The following is a 25,643-nucleotide window of genomic DNA, read 5'->3' on the forward strand; positions in this document are numbered from 1 at the left end:
GTCTTACCTTTGCTCCCTATAAACACGATACTAATGAACTCCATTTTTACCTAACTCAGCATAATTAGACCAATATGATGGATGTGAAATCTGATAATCTAACACCAAGTAAAATACTTACATTAATCTAGTTAAACTGCTTAAAAACACCTTAGAGAAGGGAAAATTTCAGTACTGCGAGTCTTTCATTCATCTATTACTATGCTAAATATAGTTGTATACTACCTTTAGAAATACACTGGACATCCATCTCTAAAAGAGCTAAACATATGATGATCTTTAGAATAAGAAACCTTAAATTTAGACTACTCTTAAAAGAACACCCAAAAAGCCCTGTCAGTACATCAATGCAAAATGCAGTACCTCCAAATCAACAGATAATACAGTATTTGCAAATTAACAGATTTATATGAACAAAGTGCGGTATGAAATTAGCTGTTAAATTACTGTTCCAGATTTCTTGAGATACAGACTCATTTATTTACAAGATTTGAGAAGTTTCCTTAAGTTTGCACCTCCAGTTAGAGGTGTTCAGGAAGGGTGAGATGCCTCCTGCAGGAAAGCCTTCATGAGAAACTACCTGAAGACAAGTACGGATGTGAAACCCTGCTGCTACTTCAGATTGCCAAGGCCAGTTTAACAGCATATAGGTTCTGCAGCTCAAAAGAGCCAAAATGGGAAGACTGGCGTACAGGGGAAGTGCATAGGACATTTCTACACTGCATTAATGAAGACAGTAAACAATCCTACAGTTCAGAATGAATACGTATACCCTTATTTTCTATCAAAGAACAAAACGAACTGCAACAAAATTCAGTCTTCCAAAGCACTCTGCCAGTAATGACGTACTGTTGGGCAACATAATAATTCAAGAATACACTAGGCATTCTTTCCAGGTTTATAAAGCTAAAGGTGTACCAGTGATAGACCTGTACATTTTTAGTTCTGAGTAAATCTTATGAAAAAAGATAGAATATCATGGCCATGCATGCGCACTTACCTGCAAAATTAAACTGAGTACTCTCAATTTTAGGGTTAATTCAAGTAGGTATAATAGATTTAACGTATATAATCCAGCCTTCACTGTAAACTGTACTTCGAGATTACTGTACCTAGACATTGCAAAAGCATCTTTTCTCTCCTGCCAGTTTCGAAAATATTAACTACAATGCAAGAACCCTGACCTGTGGCAAAAAGCTGTAAAAAGTGAAGGTAAGCCCTTAGAAACTATTATACACGTACAAATTAATTCAAACTGTGAGGGAGAAGTACCGTACATCTTTTGATATTTGCAAGACTGTTCATCATATCAAGTTTCTTGTTGTGACCACTTCACTAAACTTGCTTTCTGAATAAGAAATTTTAAATAAATAAATAAATGAACAAATAAATAAAAGCACAACTTTCTTGTAAAGGCCCTCCCCTGGTTCCATGCACCAGATCCTGCTGATGTGGGACATTTAAAACTTCCTATTAAGATGCACTCAGTTCCATTCTGGAGAAATTCTTGATGATGGGAAAGAATGAAAGCTCTCAGAGCCTCTTCAGGTATTTCCTGAAGATTTGATGACCTGCAACTCACAGGCACCTTTAAAAAAGGTTAAAGACTGTTATGACAGACAGCTGCAAAAAGTAAATATAAGAAAAAAACGAACAAACTAAACCAACAACGTGACCCTGTGCAACAAACTAAACCCACAAAGGGACGACGCCTCAAACCCCGACCGCCTCCCCCCCCCCTGCTCAGCACAAGATGGAGGCCGCACCTCCGTGCTGCACCGTGCCGATTGGTTGGGCGCCTCCAAGGCACTGCTGCCAATCAACCGTAAGCCCCGCCCCTCCCAGGAGCGTGTATATGTGTGTGAGGAAGTAGGTGCGCCGCCATTTTGCCGGCGTGGGACGGGTGGTGGTAGCGGTGTATTGCTCGTCGGTCCGGCGTTGAGGTGGTGGGAAATGGTCGTGCTCTGGTGGTTATGGCTCTCCCACGTCCCTTTCACGCTTGTGAGTGTTAAAGTTGCTGCTGCTCGGGGGTGGCGGTTGCCTGAGGGTTATGTGTGTGTTGTGGGTTTGAGCCCAGCTTCACGCTCTGCTTCTGCCAGGGTGTCAACCAGCCCTGTGCAGAGCTGCTGCTGTAGAGGGTGTGCAAATCCCTTAGGCTCTCACTCCTGTCCTACTTTTGGTTGCACTTTAGAAGTTCTTTTGTCATTCTGTAAATCTGCATTGTAGTGGTGTGTGATAGATTATAGATTTTTGGTTGGCTGAAGCCCAGCAAACAAGAGTAGCTGTGTGACCAGTCTTGTTTAGCAAGTATTTGTAGTGTTCTGGTTATGTGTTCTTTTTTTTTTTCCCCCCTTTTCTCTTCCTAACTTCTAATGAAGAAAGGTCTTACTATGGTTTTAGGAAGGTGGGTTCAGTCTTGTAATGTTGTTTTTTGAAATCTTAACATTTTAATTAAACTGGATATAAAGAACTTCTTCAGGGTGTTTTTGGGAGGAGGAGTGTTTAGAGAAGGAGAACAGGAATTTTACTTTCTAATGAATTTATTATTATCTTCTAGAGAGGTGCAGAGCTGCTATTATAAGGGCTCAGGCTTCTAAGAAGTATGTTCTGAAAGCATAAGCCATATCTGGTGTAGAAGGTGAGTAAAGAGCAAGAAGTCATTTTGTGAGCTCTGAAAATTTGATTGTTTTGGTGTGATGCTATTTGGGTTATGATAACTGGAAAAAAACACTGATGCCCAAATTGGAACACATAACAAATGAAAACGGTGGAAGAAACGAGATTTGCAAAGCATTGATGATGCACCTGGTGTGATTTGATTCTGTCTGTTACGGTCAGGTGTGCCTGCTAGGTAGACAAGATCATTTTCTGAAGGTTGTTTTCATTCACTTAAAAAAAAAAAAACCACAGAACTTAGCTTTCTGTGTTTTTTTTTTTTTTTAACCAGCAAAAGCGCAAAGCGGGGGGGGTTGCTTAAAGAAGGTATAGTCAGATCTGGATTTGGTACTGCTTTTATTGAGAGCGTTGGTTTTTTTTGGTTAGTTTTGTCTTTTGGTTGTGTTTATTTATTTATTATTTTCTGAAAAGTCAAGTATCTACAGTGTCATCTCATCTTCCTTCAGCTGAAGATGTCCTTGCACATGGGAGGGGGTTGGAATTAGATGCTCTTTAAGGTCCCTTCCAATCCAAACCATTCTATGATGGTAAGCTTTACAGTGGAATAAAGAACAACAGGGATCAGTATTTCTTCTGAAGATGTATGATCACTAGCTACTTCACGTATGCCTGCGATAAGAGCTTCTATTCCAATTCTGTTGAAAAATCTTTTGCAAGATGAGGAAAGTCTTGTACTAATAATTTCTAGTTCAAATTGAAAGCTTCAGTTTTAATGTTATGTAAAAAGTCATAGATCAAGCATGTTTTGCCCATTTTGTGTGTTTATGAGCTGTCTTTGCATTTGACAGACATTGACTGCCATAATTACTTGGTTAGAACAGTGGTTTAGTTCACAGAGTTTCTTGGTTAAATTATAGGCATGTATTGCCTTTTTAAACAATATGGAATTGCAGATCCATTGAAATGTCTAAATTTGGATGAAAATGGAAACTGATCTTGAAGACCAAATTATAGATGAAGGTCAAGGCATAGTTTGAATGGTTTGAGGGTATTTAAACTGTCAGAACCAGATGTTACAGAGCACTACAAGTTAAGACAGTACAAAACATATTTGACCCAATTGTTAGTTGATGGGCATGGCAGAAATGTTAGACATAGATAATGTATTCTGTATGTCCTTGCAATTAAGAAAACTTAAAATAAGCTAAAGCTATATGTGATAGTGTAATGAATATAATTCAAAAGGTGAAGTAAACAGTAAATCAGAGCATTAGATGTGGTTGGTTTGAAGAAATGATTCACATGAAAAGTCACATAAAAAGAGCACAGTGTGAAAAGAAGTCCTCGGTAATTCCTATATTAAAAAAAAAGAGAAATAATCTAGAAATACTTCTCCAGGTAAATTCATGTAACTGCAGGTCTAGTAGTACAGTGATACTCTGGATCTCCTTTGGAGACCACTGCGGTTGAATTTATTGGATACAGATCAGGTCACCAGAGATTTATAAAGGACATGAATTGCCTTCCACTTTTTTAGAGCAGAAATACATTTTTTTCAAAAAGAAACAGGTATTTTCCTGGTCTTATCTGCCCCCTTCCCTTCCTACCTTTGTGATTCCCCTTACCAAGGTATCTGATATCTTTAGTTCTCTTTATCATTGTGGGAACCACTTTCTGATGATAAATTATGCTCAAGTGAGAAATGTAGACTGCAGCAATGAGAGCAGCTCTAGAGGTACTTTTTTCAGTTATTACCTGAATATCTTTGTAAAAAGACAATTGTGTCAAGTATATCACAATAGCATAAAACGTGACAGTTACACGTTCAGTATATGTTCTAGCCAGAACTGTAAGAATATGCTGTTAAAACATTTTAAAAACAAATTTCATATAAGGAATTAGTTAATAAAGGAAATACGGAAAATTGTCAGGCTGATCTTGCTCCTTCTCTTTGCAGACAGAATGAAATCTCTGACTCCTTCACCAAAAGTAGTTGATATGAATCTGAAGATCACTCATATAGAGTGCCATCCAGAATGTGTGGTCATAGTATTCAAAGGTCAATGCAAGGTGGGGTGTGAACTTGACTACCACATACTGCAAAATGAAATGCAACGTGTATTCAAAGTAAAAGATAACGTTGACATTGGTGGACCTTGTTTGGTGGAAGATGCGGAAGGAAAATGGCATAGAGGAAAAGTTCTGGAAAAGAAAGAGAATATCTGTAAGGCCTTTCTTATAGACACTGGACAGGTGCTAGTGGTTGAGGAAATACATATTGCTTCTGCTGGTGATGATTTTTTTCAGCTACCTCCAAAAGTAGCTTGGGGGATTTTTGCTAACATACTTCCTCTTGGAGAAAAATGGGGTCCAAAAGCCATAAACTATTTTTCATCACTGGTAGGATTGCAGATTACAGGTCATGTGAAATCTGTTACATCGTACCAACTGTTTATTCTGGAAGTACCAAAGGTCATTAGTGATATTCTTGAACTGCAGTTAGGAAAACTTATCGATGGAGATTCCTTTTGTCTCATTGTAGAAATGTTGAAAGTGTTTCCACCAGAAACATTTAAGAGAATGCCACAGTTGTTGCAACAGAAACGTCCAGTCCAGGAATTGCTTACTTTTAGTAATTCTGAGAAACCATCAGACTTTTGGCCAGTTCCAGATCTCTTTCCATGTCTACCAGCTGGTAGTAAAGTAAATGTAAAAATAACTGTTGCAATAAGCCTGAGTGAATTTTACTGTCAGATACAGGAACGGCAGAAAGAGCTGGAAAATTTGACAGAAGCTATGTGTTTGTACTATGAAGCTATCAGTACAGAGAATAATACATCTTTTGATAGTTTAGGGCTACTTTGTGCTGCTAAAAGGCAAAATGGACAATGGCATAGAGGAGTGATAAAACAGCTGCAGCCCAACCACGTGGAAGTCTGGTTTATGGATTTAGGTAGTATCGAAACTGTGCCATCTAGTTGTGTTCAGAAACTTAAAGTAGAGTTCATGTCACTGCCTATGATTTCATTTCCATGTGCGCTGTCTTGTTTTGGGAATCAGGATGAAGCAGTAATAAATCTTCAGCTGAAAAGATTTATACAGGCCTTGACAGGACAGACTTCTGTGTGTGTCTGTGTTGATTTATTCAATGCCAGTAAACACTTGTATTATATTACGCTGCAAAATCAAAATTTTGGAATTAATGTTAAGCATCCAGAGAACTTGAATGAGGCGGGTGCATCATTTGTCTCACCTTTGGAAACAAAAATCTCTAGCATTGGTGTAAGCTACAAAGCACGTGCCTGGAGTTCATCTAAAAATCGCACTGGAAATAAACAGACAAAGAACTGCTTACCTGAATGGGATGGGTCTTTATCAAGCCACTGCAAAAGAGTAAAAATGCAGGTGAATAGTTCCTATACTGCTTTCGTGGTATATGTCATAAATCCATCCAACTTCTGGATTCAGACATGTGCATATCAGAAAGAATTTCGAGCCCTCATGAAAAATATTGCAGATGCATATAACCACTGTGGAGCTGGTGACTGGGTCCTTGAAAACCCAGAACCTGGATTACTGTGCTGTGCCCGGTATAGCAAAGATATGCATTATTATCGGGGTGTTGTCACTGAAGTGCTTCATGTAAGCGTTACTGTCTACTTTTTAGATTTTGGGAATACAGATACAGTTCCCTGTTATGATGTGAAAACATTGCTTCCAGAGTTTGCTGCTTTGCCGGCTTTAGCTATGTGTTGTGAACTTGCTTGCACTTCTCCTGTTGAAGATGTGTGGGTTAAAAAGGAAACTGATTTCTTCAAACAGATTGTATTTAACAAACTGCTGCTGTTTCAGGTCATTGGAAAGCAAAACAACAAATACATTGTTAATGCACAGTACAGGAATGCTGTGCAGGAAAGTAATGTTGCTGCACTTATGGCTCAGGCTGGATATGCAGAATACTGGGAAAGAAGACCAGTTTCTGCTCTAAATCTGTCAAAAAAACGTCAAGCCCAGAATCCCCTCCAGTTAAAGCAAAAATATGTAAATGCACGGTGTACCTCTGATATTTGTAAAAATAATGTATTACAAAATAGACAGGTATTTGAAAAGGAAAAAACATTAAGCACGTCTTCTAGGCTGAGAAAATCAGTGACACTGTCCTCTTTTGGAAAAGATGCTCTCTCTGAAAATCATAAGGTCAGGTCTCAGTCATTTTCCCAGGTCCCAGTACCTGAGAAAAAAATACTTTATAAAGAGCTTGTGTTTAAACCAGGAGCTGTTTTTGAAGTGGTGTGTTCTTACAGTGTTTCCCCAGCAGAGTTTTCATGCCAGTTGCAGAGTAAACTGCCAGAGCTAAATACTTTAATGAAGCAAATCCAGACTTACTATAAAGAGCATACCATTCCTTACAAAACTGGACAGGTTGCCTGTGTTGTTAAGTGTCCCAAAGATGGGAAATGGTACAGAGCTAGTGTTTTGCAGCAAGTGTCCGCAAATGAAGTTGATGTGTTTTTTGTAGACTATGGTTATCGGGAAAGAGTTCTACTTAATGATCTTCAAGCTGTCCTTCCAGATTTCCTAACTCTGGAAAGTCAAGCCTTTCAGTGCGCGCTTAAAAACGTACCCTTACAGATTGATGCACTTAATTGGCCTGAAGAAAAGTGTAGACATTTTAACGACTTCATTTCTGCTGCTAGAGGACCACTGACTTGCACTGTCTGCGCTCTAATTCTTTTGAGTCCAAACTGTTTACGCAATATAGTTGACTTCCAGACTCCATATATTAGTGCGGAGGAGTTTCTCAAGGAATGTGGACTCAACCGGTCTGAATATATTGGATTGCAAAGACTTGCACCTCTGGGTTCCATGTACAGTTTTTATTACTCATCTTTTAATATAGAAATTGGAAGCGAGGAGGAGGTTTATATAACTCACATACATAGCCCTTCAAAATTCTATTGCCAGCTTAATCGAAACAGTGAAACGATAGAGGCATTGATGGGAAGTGTTACTGAAATAAGTAAGATGGCAAATAATGCAAAGTATGATACCATCAGTACGCGATTATGTATAGCCAGATATTTTGAAGATGGTCTGTTTTATAGAGCTTTGGTTTTCCCTGTGGAATCAACATCCTATCTATGTGCTGACTTTGTGGATTTTGGAAATAAGCATATGGTAGAGAGAGACCAATTGATGCCTATTCCAGACTCTGCCACTGACTTAATATTCACACCCATGCAAGCCATTAAATGCTGTCTGTCAGATCTTAAGGACGCAAAATTTCCAGCAAGGGTTATTAGATGGTTTGAGGAAACTTTCCTTGGTAAGCTGCTGAAAGCTGTAATTGTATCCAGAGAATCAGATGGCCAGATTGTTGTGGAGTTGTATGATGGACAGCTCCAAGTAGGTCAGAAAGTTAAAGAAAAAATATTGGAAGAATTGGCTTATGTGACAAATTATACCGAACAATTTGTTGGAAGTTACGGAGTGATACAACACACAGATAACAAAAATAATGGTAAAGTAAATATTAAAAGTCCTGAAAGGATTCAGTTGAAAAATGAACTGGAATTTCAAGCAGACAATAAGTATTACCAGGCAGATAATGGACAGAATTTTGGAGATGAAGAGCAAATTACGTGTAGAACACAAAACCAGTGTTGTGGGTCCTCAAAGCTGGTAACTTCAGAGGGCAGTGAAGAGCCAGGTTTTCTAAAGCCTTACAGTGCTGCTATGGAGCACAGAGAGGAACCTCTGGATGGAAAGTCTGCTTCTCAATCACCATGTCATCCTTCTTTAAGTTTAAAGGAAATAACTGTAAATGCTCTCTCTGAATCTTGTACTGAACAACTAAATTATACAGGTCAGCAGGAAAGGGATAATGAAAATATTCCAAAATTAATCAGTCTTCCTCAACGTGATATTCAGGTGAATTCTGAAGTAGCAGGGTATATTTCTCATATAAATAGTCCATCGAGTTTCTATATTCATTTTGCAGAGGATGAAAACTTAATAATTCAACTAGCAGAAGAATTAAATGAAAGCATGCTGAATATAGGTCATGACAATGGCTTAGGTGAGCTCATGGTAGGGGATCTCATTTTAGCAGAGCATGCCATTGACTGTTTTTACTATAGGGCAGTTATTAAAACTCTGAAATCAGGAAACTCCTTTGAGGTTGAGTTCATTGACTATGGCAATACAGCAGTTGTAAGCCTTTCCAAAATGTGCAGGATTCAGAAAAAGTGGTTAACTTTGCCAAGGCTCAGTATTCATTGTTTCCTTAGTGCAGTGAAAAGTGCTCCTGATGAAAGCTGGACTAATGAAAGTACTTCCTATTTTGTAAACAAAATAAATAATAAGTTAGTCACTTGCAAATTCTTAGAGCAAGATAGAGAGCAGTGGAAAGTAGATATAATTTGTGATGGAAAGTCTATCTCTGATGGCTTTCAGCAGAAAAGTGGCAGGACAAGTTTGCAAAACAAACCAATATTTAGATGGGAACATATGCCAAAACAAATTCTGGTTACAAATGATAATCCTCAAGATAGAAAGTCTGTGAGTGACTTAGGTGGTCAAAGGAAAAATCAGACTGCTAAGATGAAAAATAATTCTAAAATGTGCTTAAACATCCCTCCTCAAGATCTAAATACTGATCAAGTAGAAAGAGCAGAAATAATTAATGCTTCAGCGGGTGGAGAATTTCATGTACAGTTACTTAAAAATCTGCAAATATTAAATGATTTAAATGTCATGCTGGTCAAAGAAGCACAAAGAAGTGGTTTACTTACGGTGGATAACATTGAAGAAGGGTTGGAGTGCATGGTAAAATCTGAAAGGAACTTAAAGTGGTATCGATCGAAAGTGATAAAGATGTTTATCAGGGAGAGGTTAATGCTAGTTTTTTTTATAGATTATGGCAACTATGAGATGGTGTCCTTAAATAATGCAAAGATTCTCAGTGATGAGATGAAAAGTATTCCTAAACAAGCTGTGCTTTGTGAATGGGTTTGGTTAAAAAAAATGAATAAGGTTCCATTTGTCCATGTAGTAAATGCACTCCTAGATGGTGGAATAAGGATCTTGTTTCTGAGATATTTGGAATCTTCTCATATCTGGGAAGTAGATATCTTAGTAGGGAAAGTTCTGCTTCAGGAATATTTGAATCAGCTCTTAACAACTATTGTTGGACTGGAAAAATCCAGTAATACAGACTGTATGGAGTTCCAGGAGTCATTCAGGATAAATTCAATCACATGGACACTGCTGCAGAGTGGCAGAAGGTATCCTGGGTTTGCAACTGCAGTTACTGATCCTTCAAACTTCAGCATCCAGTTTGAAGACTTATTTGATTCCATGAAAAACTTGTCTTTGCTGCTCTCTGATGTTCCTGATGACTTGCCAGCTTTGCCAGAAGAACTTGTGTCTCCTGGTAACAGCTGCTTGATCCAGTTTGGACTGGAAGCACAGTGGAACAGAGTACAAATATGTGAAGTGACAAGTCAGTCTGTTGTTCTTACGTTTATTGATTATGGCTTTCTGAAAAGCATCCCCTGCTCAGAAATCCATAGACTTAAAGTTATTCCGGAAAGTCTGTCTTATTTACCACACTTGGCTTACTCTTGCTGTTTACATGGTATAGTTCCTGCCACAGGGGAATACTGGAGTGACAAAGCCAAACTTCTGTTTCAAAAGCTTCTTAGTAAACCAGATCTCATATTCCATTTTAAGCACTATGGCTCTGGAATGAGGTTAGAGGTTGATGTTCTGTATGAGGGGAATAATCTAGCTTGTGCCTTAGTTGCTGCTGGCCATGCAGTCTACTCTGCAGGTAGGTGCTGCCGCATTCCAGTTGATGGAGTTGAATCAGCCAAAACGTGCTTGCAGCCTAATTACCCAAATTCTAAGTGCTGTGGTTTCTTTTGTGAACCAGATTATAACTAAGCCAAAAAAAACTTTATTTTTTCTGGTAGACGTAAAGCAAAGAAATGAAACAAAAGTATCTGAACGATAGGACTGCTTGTGATAAAAGTTCCAGAAAAGGTGTTGGGAAAGAGGGTCCTGATACATCGCTAATAAGGGATCTGAGTTCTTGTAACACTGGGGGGGGCATGTGTGTAAGACTGAAGTCTTTCAGCACTGTGATGATACAAAAAGTAAAATTGATTTCACACAGAGTAAATCTACTATCAGAAGTAGTGGTTGAGACTTGTCATTCTGATGAACCCCAGTCTCTAAAGACAGTGTGAAGATACCATCAAGACATTCATTTGAATAATAATTAGGCTGCAGATTAAGAAAAAGTACTACTTCACTGCATGAAAAAGCTCACTCAACTCACATTGAGTGATAACTGTATATTTACTTCATGGGGTTATGTTCTTTGTAGTGCCAAGTAGTACTTAGTTTAAGTGCCTCTGGATAAAAGTTTTAAGGGTTAATTAACTGTGATTCTAACTTCTGGCTATCATTCAGTTCTAAGAGCACATCTTGGGTGTCTGTTTTTTTAAAAGATTATCCAAATACCTTAAATGGCAGTTCTGTTTGTGTAGTATTAATGTGCAACTAATGTTTTAAAATTTGATTTTTGCTAATGTAAAATAGACTGTGTCTTAGCTCAGGTGGCTGTACAATACTTACCTAATGTTACAAAATGGAGCCTAGTAATGACAGGTTGTTTAAAAAGAAAAACCAAAGAGCTGTTATGAGTATGATTTTGATGTTCTGCTAATTGCACATTAGCTTTATTTGCAAGACTGTGTTTTATTTTAAACACGTAATGAATCTAGCTTGAAATTATCATTTCTTTTCTGCAGGTCTGATGGCCAAGCTCCTTAAGGTAGAGATTAGATAATGGGAAAGTATTTTCAGGATTACACTGTAAATGAAAATAAAGATAACAGCTTTAGTCATTGTTTGTATGAACTATCAGAAAGGCATTATAGGGTTATGTTACAATTGTGAAATGAAGTTGCTGGGATGTCTTGCTAAGGATTTGATTCCCAGTCTTCTTTCTTTGTTGTGCACTTCCCCTATCCCCAGCCGCAGCTGTAACAGCATCCTCCTTCCAAGTAGTAGAAGAGGCTATGCTTGTGACCTAGCTGAGAGGGATTGCCAGAGGATTTGGGAGTTTAGATGACTTTTGCTATTTGTCTTTGGGCAGGCATAATTCTGAGTAAAAATACTACTTTGATTTGGTAAAATTTAATTGGAAGCTATTGCTTATCATTTGGTTGTACTTACTAAATATTTTTCTGTACATTATGCATTTGTTTATACATGTCATTGATTACTTTGATTTTTTTTAAGTATGTAAAAGTGATAAAGAGCCAGTTGCATTTGGAATTAAAAATGATGTATACAGTATTCTGCTTTTTTGTTGTGAATAATAAAATGCTTATTTTCTGTGCGTAACATGCCTTGCCTAAATCATTCTGAATGTTTTGAAACTTCCTGTGACCTCCGTGGTTGGTGAATGCGTTAGAGAGAATTTGAAGCTACGTCTCTACTTTCTTTGTGGGATGGTGCCACAGAGCAGTCCTTGCCATCTAGTCCAGCAGCTGTGAAGCAGATTGTATCTGTTGCGTGCCAAATCAAGTTTTAGTTTTTAATGCTGTACAAATGGCACAGCCTTTCTGTGGGCTCACTTGTACAGCTTGCTAGCATGAGATGCATGCCTCCCTCACCATGCATCTGCTCTGTGCTGCTCTTGTACTCTTAACTCACACCTTAAAGGGAGCCAGGCCTCTTGTGGCAGACAGGTAGGTATGCTTTATATACCATACTTGCAAAGTAACTTGCAGTTACTTTGGGAAACACTTTGCATTATTTTTAAAGATGTACAGTGTGTATTGACGACCATTTGAACTCTGTTAAAAAGATTGTGATCTTTTCAAATGCTCTGACATTTTACAGTGTCCCCAAAAGCCTACCTGGTATTTGTGGGAGTGGGTGTCTTTTTCTTGGTTATATATATTTATTTCTTAAGGTAGCTGTAAGATGGTATAACCATACAGTGAGATGTATCTGAGTTTGAGGAACTTACCAAGCAACATTATTCTCTAGTTAAGACTACCTCTTGCTGATTTTGGTGCTCCTTTCTGACTGATTTAGCAGGAGCCCTATGCTGTCTCCAGAGGGAACTGTGTCAGAAGAAATTGTGGGCCTGAGAGAAAGAGATGATTAAGGATTCATCTAGCAAGAAAGGCAGAGGGAAGGAAAAAGGTTTTTCTGGTGATATGGGGTGGTGATTCAAGACTGTTGAAATGTCAGACCAGTTACTAGATGTTAGTATGGGCCAGGAACCATAGCTATTTAGGTTTTCAGGCATAAATTTAGGTTTCAGTGCTCACTACGTGTGAAGGTTTTTCCTGTTTGCAAATGAAAAAACAGGAAATATGAGTTAAAAACTTGACGAAGAACTTTTAGAAACTAATAAGTGATCAACTCTTCCATAAAAGCAAACTTAAGGATGCAGAAGAGCCTCTGACATTGCTTTTAATGACTGCAGAATCATAGAATCATAGAATATCCTGAGTTGGAAGGGACCCACATGGATCATCGAGTCCGACTCCTGGCACCACGCAAGTCAATCCAAAAATTCAGACCACGTGACTAAGCACACAGTCCAGATTGTGTGTATCCAATTTTGCAGTGTCAGAGGTGGCTTGTACCTAATTTGTTGCTTTGCATTGAATAGCACATACTTTATACTGAAAGAGGATGTTTATTTCCAAGTGGTGGAATAGAGGATTGATTAGAGATGGGATCATCTTTTTTCTTACAAATAGCTATCTTTTTATGTATTCATATTTAAAGTTGAGTCAAACTGGAAATGCTTGGTCAGCTGATCTCAGCTGTTATCCAAAATTATGCTGAAAAGGTAAGAATATACACTTAAAAAGATAGTGTTCTTCTTAATTGTGTACACTTTATATTTGGGTTACTTAATTTCTTGTAGACCATTTTATCTGTGCATTCCAATTTTTAGTGTCACATTCAACGTTGTTTTAAGGTCTTTAAGAAATAATCTGTTCTCTAGTCTACCTTAACATTTTCTTTTAACATTTCAGTGCACAATTGTTCTTTTATAGACTGATCTTCTAAGGAACAAAATCTTAGTTTTGCAGGCTGTCAGTTTTCTCTGATGCTCGCTGCTCTTATTCCAGCATTCAAAAGTTGTGATTCTACTGACCAATTTCAGATGTCTTGGTTAGAAAGGAGGACTTAATGGCATTACATCTTGTTAATGCTGGTGGCTGGATAGGAGAGGAAAAGCAAGTTTTGCTTCTTTATCTGAGGGAAAGTGATCCTGGGCTGGTCACCAAGCACCGTGTAGTACGGAGTCAGCCAGTGCTTTCTTTTAGTCAAACATGACAGAAAACTGAGGGTGCAGTCAGGCTCAAGGGTGTGGAGCTGGGGAGGATGTTTAAACTGCCGAATACGATAACAACTGTACATCCCTGCTGAGCAACTTTTTGATTCTAAAGCTCTGTTTTGTATTGTGACATTTTCTTTGACAAACCCAGTAATGACAGAAACAGTCATTTTCACTTGATGTGAAAAGAGCTTGTGATTTTTAGCTTAACTCCTCTTTGGATTTGTTTAGGAGGTGTTTGTATGGTGACAGGGCCTCTCAAAGACAAATTCTGCTAAGCATGTTTCAGAGGCTGAGGAGGCTGCTTGATCCTGATTAACCGTGTTTGAGCTGCACTGACATCTGGTGGCTCTGTGCACAGTTCCTGGTAGGCATTTTCAAGCTATTTATTACATAAGTTTCTTTCAAGTGATGATCTTGTTGTATTTGTCCAGAGAAAAAGTGAAATGTTAAATTAAGCAGAGAAAGGAAAAAAGGAAGTTATTTTAAGGGAGGTCTGATATAAGAATGTTTGCCAAATGGTTTCTCTAGGTATATAGATATTTTATTTGCAGACTGGGTATGAAAAAACTTAGAAATGCTTGTTTCCATTAATGCCCAGTAAATTTCTATTTCTTAATTGTTTAGACACATTTGAAAACCTCCCTGATTTGTCTCTGAGGAAGATTTTTTTTAAGAATAATAAACATTGTGAAAGCAGAATCATGAAAATACTTATCCAGCACTGCACTGACTTTAGGGAGAGCCATCTTGATTCCTGCAGATTTAATAAGGTTTCTAGGACTACCATGTCTAGATCTGCATAATGAAGGAATTAAAATTGTCTGCAGTGTAATTTTTAGTGAGCAGTAAACATCAGGAATCCAACTGGGTGACCCTCGAGTATAACCAGACCTAGTTCTGTGAAATTATTATGCTGCAAATAAAAGGAAATGGAGTAAAAGTGGGGTTTAAATGAGTTTAATATTTTTTTCTACTTTAAAGGAATACCAAGGTGTTGAGAGCAAAACCACTATTTGACAGACTTTGATTCCGATTAATTCTTTAGTGTTTAATCACCCTGATTTCATAGGAGCTTGAACTTAACACAAAATACATGATCAAGCTTTTTAATTACGTTCATTTTCTTTAAAGCCATGGAACCACTGATCTCCTCTAATCTGACATTCCATATAACGTGGAATTTCACTTACTTTTGCATTAAGCCAGTATTCCCCCTTTTGCCTCCAAGGGTTCAGACCCTCATTTCTCACCTTCAGGCGATAAGCATGCTATTCCCCCCCTTGAAGCTGTTTTACTGTACAAAGATTATACTGTACAGTATTAAAGAGCTGTGATACGTCTCTTTTTCTCCAGCCACAGGAGTCAAGTCTAGGAGCTAGACAATTCTTTGGGCAGGGGGAAACCTATGCTCCAGTTTCTGCTCGAATGAATTCTTCGGCATTTGTATGTAAAACACTCCTTGATGCAGCAGCTAGGGGAGCAGGCACTACGACTTCCATAATCCAGTCATGTTCTCTGTGTTTTCCACCCTTTATTTTCCCTAATTAATTTTGCATCCTTTCTGCAAAGCAGGGCACCTCCAGCAAGAGAACTTGAATGACTGATACCTTGGGACTAAAGCACACACCTGAAAGAACTGAGGGGGGAAAAAATCAACTTTGGTCTGAAATAGAGAATGAACTTTGTATTTTCTCCAGTTGGATTGAATGTACCAGCCTGCTTTATAAAAGAGTTTATCCACCTTATGTGCTTTAAAAGGTGAAACTTCAATATGAGACAAATTAGGCTTCTAATTTTGTGAGGAACTAGAGGATGGAAGAACCACCTACCTGCAACATAAGGTGGCTGAGGAAGGGGTGGCATCTCAGGTGCCTGTGCTTGGTGTTTCAGGTCGGCTGCTTTAGGCAGTTCTCCCTTCAGACTCACGAATCATTTGGAGCGTGTCCTGAAACATCTGCGTCTTGTCATGGTGCGGGCTGTGGAGTCTGCTCTGACAGCCGGCTGCCTGAAGTTGGCTTGGTGTGACATCTAAGTGGGCACTTCTCTCGATGCAGTGTATTTTCCTGAGCTACATCTACAGATAGCTTATTCAACATAGTGAGCAGTCATTCATAAAACATAAGATAATGCTCATTTTTCCTATAATGTGCGCTGTTTACATCACTGGCTTTGATGTTAGGAGTTCCAAGAACAAATTCCTACTAAACCACAGCCAGAAGTAAAAGCTCCTGCAGATTGTATGACATTTTGAGAAAAAACATTTTCCCTTCTTACTGAAGCTGTATAGCAGTGTGTCAAGGTACTTGGGAGGGACAGAAGGGAGAGGGCATGGTTTTATAGCTTAGCTGCTAGGGCACAGAAATACAGGGGTTAAGGTATGTGCTCTAAAGCCTCGCTTCTGTGATGCGTTCACTAATTTATCCACAGTGAAACAGTTTTGAGAGGAAGGAATGAAAAATGACCTTATTGTTATAGCTTGGTGATGGAAGGTACGGTTTTGGACACTCTCAAACTGAAAATGTCTCATTTCCTGCTTGGATGTTTTAACAATTAAGCTATTCCTTTGCATTTGCTACCCTCTTCTCTGGCAACTCTTGGAGGAAAAAAAGGCTAAAAAGCACTGTCCCATGCTGTTTATATGGGGTGTTCTCTCAGAGTACCCTTATTGTAAGTGTGGACCCCTAAGAGCTAGGCAGTAAGAAAGAACACCAGTTTTGAGTGCTTGGTTCCTAAAGGATGTACGCTGAAACAGGCCCTGACTTGGATTCCGGCTGTGTGTACGTGGGAGATAAGCACTGAGGTGCTGAAATAGTTCAGGACATGTTTAGTAGCGCAGCTCCGAGTGCCTGGGGAGTTGGGATATCAGACAGGAAGGCAGCTTGTGACTGCAGGGGCCTGCAGGTACAGCAGCTGCTGAGCAAGGTTTTTTTAAATAACAAGTCTGAACCTGAACACTACCATTCTGCCTAATGCCCGTTGTCAGAATTTATTAAACGTAGTCCATGCACCCTAATTCATGCTGTTAGCTTTCATCAGAAATATTCTGGTGTATTGTAAAAGTTAAACCTATTGCTCACTTTTATGTTTGTTTCCACCAAAAGTTGATGCTTTCTGGTATTGAAGTGGGATGGAACTATCTTGTACAACAGTACAAGCTGGGGACCAACTGGCTAGAATGCAGCTCTGCAAAAAAAAAAAAAAAGTGTATCCAGTATCAGGTGTTTGGGTTTCTGATGGACAACAGGCTGAATATGAGTGAGCAGCGTGGCTGTGTGGTGAGGTGAAGGTCTGCCTTGGTACAGGGCTAGATCACTCTTCAAAGACCTAAACTGAAGTTAGAGAGAAAACAGACTCTTCACAGGCCGCAGCACTTTACAGAAGAAGGTTGAGGAATGATGGACACAAATTGTGGCAAGGGAAATGCCAGTCAGATACAAGAAAAAAAAGGATTTCCAACAAGACTGGCAGTTTGCCTGGAGAGGCTCTGTATTTTCCATTCCTTAGAGATCTCAAGCCTTGACTGAACGAGGCCCTGGACAACCCGCCCAGGCTCTGAAGCTAGTCCTGCACTGAGTGGGGGTCAGACAAGTCTGTTCCAACCTTAGCTACTCATAACTATTATTTTCTTGGATTATGCACAGTGTATAGTAGACATACCTGAACTAGTTCAGGTGATAGTTGGGGAAGGGATGGTTTCATGTGGAGAGCTTGCTCCAATCTGGGCAGTGGTGTTAGTGCTCCATACCAGACTTTGTACTGCATTCAGTCTAGGTAATGTATAGCAATGCACATACGTGCTTGATGACATAGAGATGTAGTATAGACACACCTAACTTATCTCCATGCCATTCTCTGGGAACAAATTTAATTTAGTAGGGCTACCAACACTAGGGTACCATCATAATGTGATTTAATGATGACAGACAATGTACTACAATACCCAAAACCACTTTCCCTGCTTTATTTCCTTCAATTTTGAGACTTTTCATATAATGGCTTTTCTTCTCAGCATGTGCTTTATGCAGGTATGTGTGCTTAGGAAGGTACATTTGGCTGAGCTAAGTAGGGCTTAGGAGTTTGTTAGGAGACAAAACCAGGAGTTTGTTTTGTCAATGATTGTTTATTCCATCCAGGCAGTAAGAATCTTATGGCAAGTTTCTGACCCTTTCCACTTTTCAAGATGTTCTGTACTCTGAATCTTTTTTCAACAAGCAGGGTTTTCAATTTAAGGGAATAGACATACTTGATATATTTCCTTGGTACTAATAACTCTAATTGTGGGGTGGGTTACATTTGTAGAACATTACAACATTGTTATATCTGTTATATGGTTATAAATAGAAAAAATTTTGCTTTTTTTTTTACTTTGAAACGTTTCATCAGAATGAAATTCATTTGTAAAAGAAAACTGTTGAAATTCATCAGATTAATGATGGTGAGGGTTAGCTGTGCTTTTTTTTTTTAAAGGGGGCTATTTACTGTATTTCAGAGGTTTACTGTATGAAGTATAATACATATAACTAGAAGTAATGGGAGGAAATTAAAAATAATTTAAACTTCCTGAAAATGAGTTCTATTAGACTGTAGAGTAAGTTCCCAGGGGAAGCTGTAGAAGCCTCATTATATGGCTTATTTAAAACTAGATTAGATGAATTGCCTGAAAGGAGCAAGCTTAGGTTGTTTCCTGTGAGGCTGAAGGAGGTGACCTCAGAGGTATATTTTGCTTCTGAAATATTTTATTCTGTGATGTGGTCCATCTGGGAAAGTCCTGTTCATTCTTATATGATATTTTGTAGGTGCTCCCCTTTCTGTAATACTTGGTTTATGGTTTGGATGGGTACACAGGAGAGCCTGGAGGTTAATTTTGAAGCTGCGCTGTAAAAATCCAGGTATATTTGTTGAGTCTGTTCTCTGCCTCAGTGGCTATATAAGTACTTCATAGGAAGTGGAACAGTCCCAAAACAAAAGGATGTAGGAGACCCATCTCAGAAGATGTCTATAGCAGTGTTCAGAAAGCTCATCTCAGCAATGATAAGCCTTAGTTTAAATAAATATTTGAGGTGGTTCTTAGAGCAGAAACCACAGCTCTTCCAAATTCCCTTTTACAAACTGAGCCTGGCTTGACAGTCATCTCTGTGTTTGGCTACTCTCATGAAATGGGGTTTCACACTTTCTGAAATGGATGTGAAAGACTTCAGCTGGAATGTAAACATCTGAATTTGAGCTAATTACCACAGGCTTTTTTAATAAAATGGAAAGAAACAGACTTTTGTGTTGTGATGCATCGCACTCCAAAGTAGATGTCTGAAATAGGTTGGGTGAATTGCTCCCCAAAAGCACACACTTCTCTCCGGTGTCTGCCAGGGGAGCTTATGGTGTTTGCGATGGCTGCAGCATAAATGATCTTATCCTGATTAGACCCCTTACCTTCTTGTCCTACTAGCAGCAGTCCAAATCTAAACCGTGCTGCTAGATTTGACAACAAATTAATTTGAAATCAATTAGACAGTATGTTCTTCCACTTTTGCAAACCCTGGCAAAGAAAGCGACATTCCTGCAGGCCAAGAACCACCCAGCAATGTGCAGGAAATGGTTTCACACGCATCAGTGACTGCCTGAGATGGCACTTTGGTCTTCTCACCTGCTGTTCTGGGAAGAGCAGCATTGTACAGTTACACAGAATTTCTCTGTCCTGTTCACATGGAAGCTCTTCAATGCCCCTTTTTATTTTTTTTAAAGTGATCCCTACATTAGTTTCCACTGAAAGCTCATAAGGCATGTATGATCTGAGCTTTCTTTGTTTGTAATGTTTATAGAAATCTACATTAGAAATGAGACAGTTTCTTCTAGGGTGGCTTTAGAAATGCTTTTTACAGCATTGTCTTTTTTGCAAGTTGGAGTATAAACTCTCAAAATTACTAAAAGACCCATGGGCTATAAATTTGCAGTACTCCAATGTGAATCCACAGTATCTGCTCCAAGTTATGATTTGATAGCTGATGCCAAAGGGAGTGTAGACATTTGTTTAATTTTGGATCATCAAGTCCAAAGCTGTCCTGGTGATTATAGCATGCTATTATTTTTGTCCCTGTCAAAATCAATGAGCAGTTACACAAGTAATGGGCTTAGCTGAGCAGAGATGCTGAAAACACGAGGTTAATGATGAAGAGCTGGATCAGGCACAAGAGTGTTTCAAAGAAGATTTAAAGGGGGGGAAATTAAGTTGTTGAAAATGAAATTTTCTAGTATTTTCATTAAGTTTACAAAATAATTGCAGTGCTTTCAACAAGAGAAAACTGTGGTTTATGGTACATTTAGACGATGACTATGTTTTTTAAATTCTTACTTGGAATTAATTTTTTTCCTAATAATTATTAAACTTCAGTCATGTGATGCAAAATTGTCTTCCTCACCAGATGGTATATTGTCATATGTTGTGGCACTGAAGTGACCATTCACATCTGGCAAATGGGAATCCACAAACAAATTTCTTTAAAATCACCATTAGATTTTGCCACTTCCGATGATGCTAGCAGATGAACTTTCAGAGCTTTCTTTGACCAACTATCTTTTCCCCCTAATTACTGTTTTCTTGTTTCTCTTTATCTTAGAGGGGATTCCATTTGTTATCTCCAAATGTGCTGTGAAATTTTCAGTTCCTCTCAGGAGGTATTTGCAGAGTTTTTCAGTTTGTGTTGTGTACTGCTCTGTTTTTCTCTGTTTGCTTGGGCTCCTTGAGGATTGTGCGTATAAAACCGAGTAACAAGACACAGATAAAATAGTGTACTGATCAGAATGACTGTGAAATTACAAATGTGGGAGGCACCTGTGAATCACTGTAGGCTGGAGATAATATTGTATCCACAACCCATTTTTGGCCTTATTTAATCGGAAAAAAAGTTGAAAGAACAATTCGACTAAGTCGGTAAGAGATTGAAAAAGTGTGCTGGACAGGTAGCACAATGTTCCTATTTCACCAAAATACGGTTGGCCACCAGGTGGAGACTTTTCATTAACTATTCCTGAACTGAAGATACAAAAGACAAAAGAAGTTATCGGCATAAGAAGCCATTTGCACAAAAATAAAATAATCCCATTTATTTTTCAGTTCTTCTTATAGATAATTCTTGCAGTGAAAAGTTTCCCAAGCTGATCTGAGGAGGCGAAGTCTTAATTCTGGGGAGGAAAAAAAAAAAAGAAGCGTATAGTGTAAGATTTAGCAACATAATGCTGAATTGTTTTATGAAGTGATGGAATTTGCTAAAATTGAATATGTTCCATCTGCCTGATTTTGCTTTTTTAAGTGACCAATCTTGAATTATTTTCATTTTAAATGACCTAGTTATGAAAACTCTTTGGCCTTTGGAATTTGCAGCAGGTTTAAATAACATTTATCTTTGTGTAGCATAGTTAATAGCAAAGACATAATTGCATGCTTTTCTGTAAGTGGAAGTCCTTAAATGCATATACTAATAGGCAGCATCATCTATAACAATCGTCAAATTTATGGAGGAAATTGGTTTTCAAGCTATTTATGTATTAATATGGAGGAGAATAATACTAAATTGGATTTCCACCATTTTTCTTTCTATTTTTATGCAATGAATAGGACTTGTTGCCCTCTAACTAATCTGTCTGTGGACTTTCAGCAGTGGGTCAGGAGGATAAAACTGCTCTATTCCTCTCCGATCAGCAGTAATACCATTTTTCAGCTATGGACTGGTTAGTTGGAAAGGGATGAGAAGTGAGTAAATGTGGATGCTGAGTGGAAGTGAATGAAGGGAACGAAGGATAAAACTGTGAATCAGATTACTTAGTTTGTGCGGAAGATTAGCCAGAAAAATGAAGATGAGGTGATCTTGGATTTAAAAAAAAATCTGTATAGACATGGTATAAATGGGTGCATGGGAAAGAGTGATGTGAAAAAGCAGTGAAAACTGCAGGCAGGTGAGGAATGAGGCTCTAGTGAGAATGGAAAGCAGAGGGATCTCTTTGGGGTTACAGCTCTGTGTGGCTGTACACTTCAATGTGGTTATTTTTTATTCCCAGTTTTTCATCCTGAAGGAATTTAGGCTTGGCATCCCTTCTTTCTCCCATTGGTTCTTGTGGCATATCTCACCAGAAGATACTTTTAAAAAACTCTGCATTTAAAAGAAAGAGTAAGTGGAGTTAAGGCTCATGACAGGGCCAGTGACATCTGCTTTGGGCCTGGGGACAAGACAAATGTTTGGTTGTAGCACAGGGAGGGAGTTATGGAACGGAAGGATGTGCTCTGAAAGTAAAAAGGTGATGCCAAGGAGGATCTCGCTGCCTGTTGCTGATTGTAAGGAAAATGTCTTCCATTCTTCCCTTACTCATCAGGGATGCTGCTATGCTACATCTAACTCGTTCCTTGGTTAAAATATTATTTGCAGCTACATAACAATAACAAGCATGAATTTAACCCCCTGTTTCAAAAGAAGGAAAATTTAAAGCGAAGTTCACAAATATTAGAAATCCAGTTTTAAAGATCTCAGAGGACTTTTATGATCAACTGGTTTGATTTCTGATGTATGGTTCCTGGGAAATTAAGGAATTTGCTACAGATTTTGAGTACCTCTTGATGGGGTACAAAAACTGCAATTATTTTAAAATTGTGAACATGTACCTGGTAGGTTCTGCTGTAGGGTTGCAACTACATCTAAATATGATGCTATGTTGCAATTGTCCCTTGTGTGCTGTTGACAAGAATTGGAGTGCCTTAAGGCGAGTAGGTCTGGATGGGCTTCCAGTTTTCAGCATTTTGTGCTGTACAACAGTAAGGACTTTTTTTCTTGTTATCCACATTAATCTCATAATTTTCTCTTGAGATACAGAACAACTTTTGAAAGGTATTCCATGCAGTTATCAGATGACATCATTCAGTGTAGTTAATTGGCCATCTGCCATTAGAAAGTTATGCTTTTATTTTTATTATGAATTTCTTTTTTTTAAGCTTCCAGCCACTTCTTTGGTGCTTTGCAGTTTGGCTTTGTAAGGACTTAATTGTGAATCGTGAATGCTTAGAAAAATAACCAAAGACTTTTAAAATAAATGCAGAGCCGTGTAGTTAATGATAAAACAATGTGCTGTTTGTATATGAATGATACATAAAACACTCTAAGGGCAGGTTCTCCTGCTTTTATTATTCTTTATCAGTATCTTAGAGTGGGTTGCTTGTGCAGTAAGACAATTCAACATGGTTAGAAGGAGGAGAATCTAGCCCTTAAAAATAAAGATCTGAAAATAGCCTTGTTTCCCTCATAATGTTGTATCAGAAAAGCAATTCCTTTGGTGCCAGTGTTGGTGTGAAATTTTAAGTGAGGGAAAGCCTGTGCTCACAACTATAGGGTTCATCCTCTTACCAATTTTAGCTTTAAGAAACTTTCTATGGTGGTGCAATTCACAGCTCTTCAAGGTGAGGTGGTTACTCTTAGGTAAATTCAGGTTTGGATGTTACGAAAATTTTCAACAACAGGGTGATCGGGCACTGGGACAGGCTCCCCTGGGCACTGGTCACAGCACCGAGCCTGCTGGAGTTCAAGGAGTGTTTGGACGACGCTCTCAGACATATGGTCTGATTTTGGGTGGTCCTGTACAGAGACAAGAGTTGGACACCGTGATCCTTGTGGGTCCCTTCCAGCTCAGGATATTCTATGATTCAATGATACTCAAAAACTGAGATTTCATTTATAAAAGGAGACAGTTACATAATCTGCAGGTCTTAACTCTTTTCCCCTCTTTTTAAATTTGCACTAGTTGCTTCTGTGTATTTCAGAGGAAGAGACTTTCAATGGATTCCGGAAAGGGCATTAAGATTGGAAGAGCTTATTTAATGATTGGACAGTATACTTAAGCCAAAGAAGAGCATTAATTGCAGCAAAATATTAAACCACTTATTGAGATTATTTTTTTTAAATATAGCTTTTGAGATTTGTTGAAATAAATCAGAATAACACAGACTGTCATTGACATTATTTGCATTTGATGAATGCATGTGCTGGCCTAAGCTGCTGAACTATTCAGGCTGAAGGTTTCCACCATTGTCCTTGTTGCTGTAGATATCACAGAGGAGAAGATTAAGAGCATTATAACTTTAACACAAAATTCAGAAATATTATAATAGGAAAAGATAGTCTAAGTACAACAAAAGGCAAATTTGCATAGACTTACTTTTATCCAAACATTTGACCTCCAGCTTAGATGGCTTAAAAAGGAAGAAGAAAAACCTGTACCAGTTTGTCTTCTTGCAATAATCTGAAAGTTATCACATTGAGAAACATTTCTCACTAACTCTGAACTGGATATGCCAATTATTTTTTAATTAAAATCTGCATTTCTCATACCAGTGCTGTAATAGCCAACTGACCATCCCATTGGAAAATATTTTGCATGTATTCATCTTCCTTAATTCAAAGATCTACAAATTGCTTTTCCAGTTGTTTCATCATTCAGTCCTTGCACTAGCTCGCTCTTTAAGCAACTTTGAGTTTGAACTGTCATCACAGCTCTTGACAGCTCTGTCTCTGGTTGTAGCTTGGATTTTGTGTTCCAGCAAGTCCTCTTGACCTGGCTCTTTAAACCTTTTGGAGGTTCAAACACTATTTTTGCTGTAGCTTTCTCAAAGTAGTTTACGATTTTACCCTGCTGTCCTTTAGGAGAAGAACATTTCTCTTTCCTCCATTCACTTGACCACTCCTCTCTCTTTATTCAAAGACTTAAAATTTGATTTTTTGACACACATACTAGAACTGAGTCAATAGCAGTATAAACTACATGAAAAGAAAATCTTAAATCTGAGTTACCTCAAAAGTCTTGAAGTATAGCAGTCTACCACTTAAAATAGATAACATTTCTCTCTTGTTTTAATGAATTGTCTGATACCAAATGAAGAATTGGTAGCTGCGGAAGTTGCTTTCACCTGTGAAGATTTCTGTCATTGGTGGCTAGAAGCATCCAAGCAGAAAGGGGTGAGGTGTCAAAGGCATCATTTTTAAGACATTTATTATCTTCACTATTATTAAAAATTTCAATTGCAAAATGATGGGTCCCATTTTTATTTAAATTTTTATATCCCAATAATGAGACTATTTGTTTCAAGAAGGACTGTATTAAGTAAGGTGGGTCTACAGGAGCCTGTAGTTAAAAATGCTCAGGCAACACTTCACAGTCATCTTCCCTACCCACAAAATTGGATCTGCAGGGATTTGAATGTGCTCACCGCATTTCAATCTCTCTTTATTTGAATCCATTATGTATTTTATATTTCTTATTCTGACAAAACAATCAAACAGAATAGCAATGATGTATTTAAGGCTGGTTATAGTAACATTTAAGGCAGTAGAAAAAAGTGAGATGGTCTGGTTACTAAATCATTCTAATAAAGGACAGCATTGCTTAGTTTTATTTTACAGTCTCCTGAACAATAACAACAGTAGCTTCACTATTTTCATTTCTAGTCAAAGCAACTGGAGAGTAAGATGGGAAAAACATCAGAAGTATTGAAATAATTATGCTAATATTTGAAACAATGATTTGCAAGTCACTGTTATATAAGAAATGTTTCCTTTTTCTGATTTTGTTGTTGTTTTTTAATATGAAACATCTATCAAGTAAACAGGAAAGG

General features: G+C 38.2%; 1 protein-coding gene across 10 annotated transcripts in view; it reads left to right on the forward strand.

Moving 5' to 3' along the window:
- Positions 1–1,869: 1,869 nt before the first annotated feature.
- The window catches only part of TDRD15 (tudor domain containing 15), a 205,903-nt gene continuing 182,129 nt past the window's right edge, over positions 1,870–25,643 (forward strand). For 9 of the 10 annotated variants that reach the window (XR_010830659.1, XR_010830661.1, XR_010830663.1 and 6 more), the window contains exons 1-2: positions 1,870–2,001; positions 2,558–2,638. Coding sequence is in view for 1 of the 10 variants with exons in the window: in XM_013194843.3 (XP_013050297.3) it covers positions 4,579–10,563 (5,985 nt within the window). In the remaining 9 variants the exon portion in view is untranslated. Of the gene's footprint in view, positions 2,002–2,557; positions 2,639–4,573; positions 17,834–25,643 lie in introns of those variants that run through there. The other variant, XM_013194843.3, reaches the window with a different exon arrangement.

This window comes from Anser cygnoides, chromosome 3 (assembly GCF_040182565.1).
Source record: "Anser cygnoides isolate HZ-2024a breed goose chromosome 3, Taihu_goose_T2T_genome, whole genome shotgun sequence".
In the NCBI taxonomy this organism is placed as follows: domain Eukaryota; kingdom Metazoa; phylum Chordata; class Aves; order Anseriformes; family Anatidae; genus Anser; species Anser cygnoides.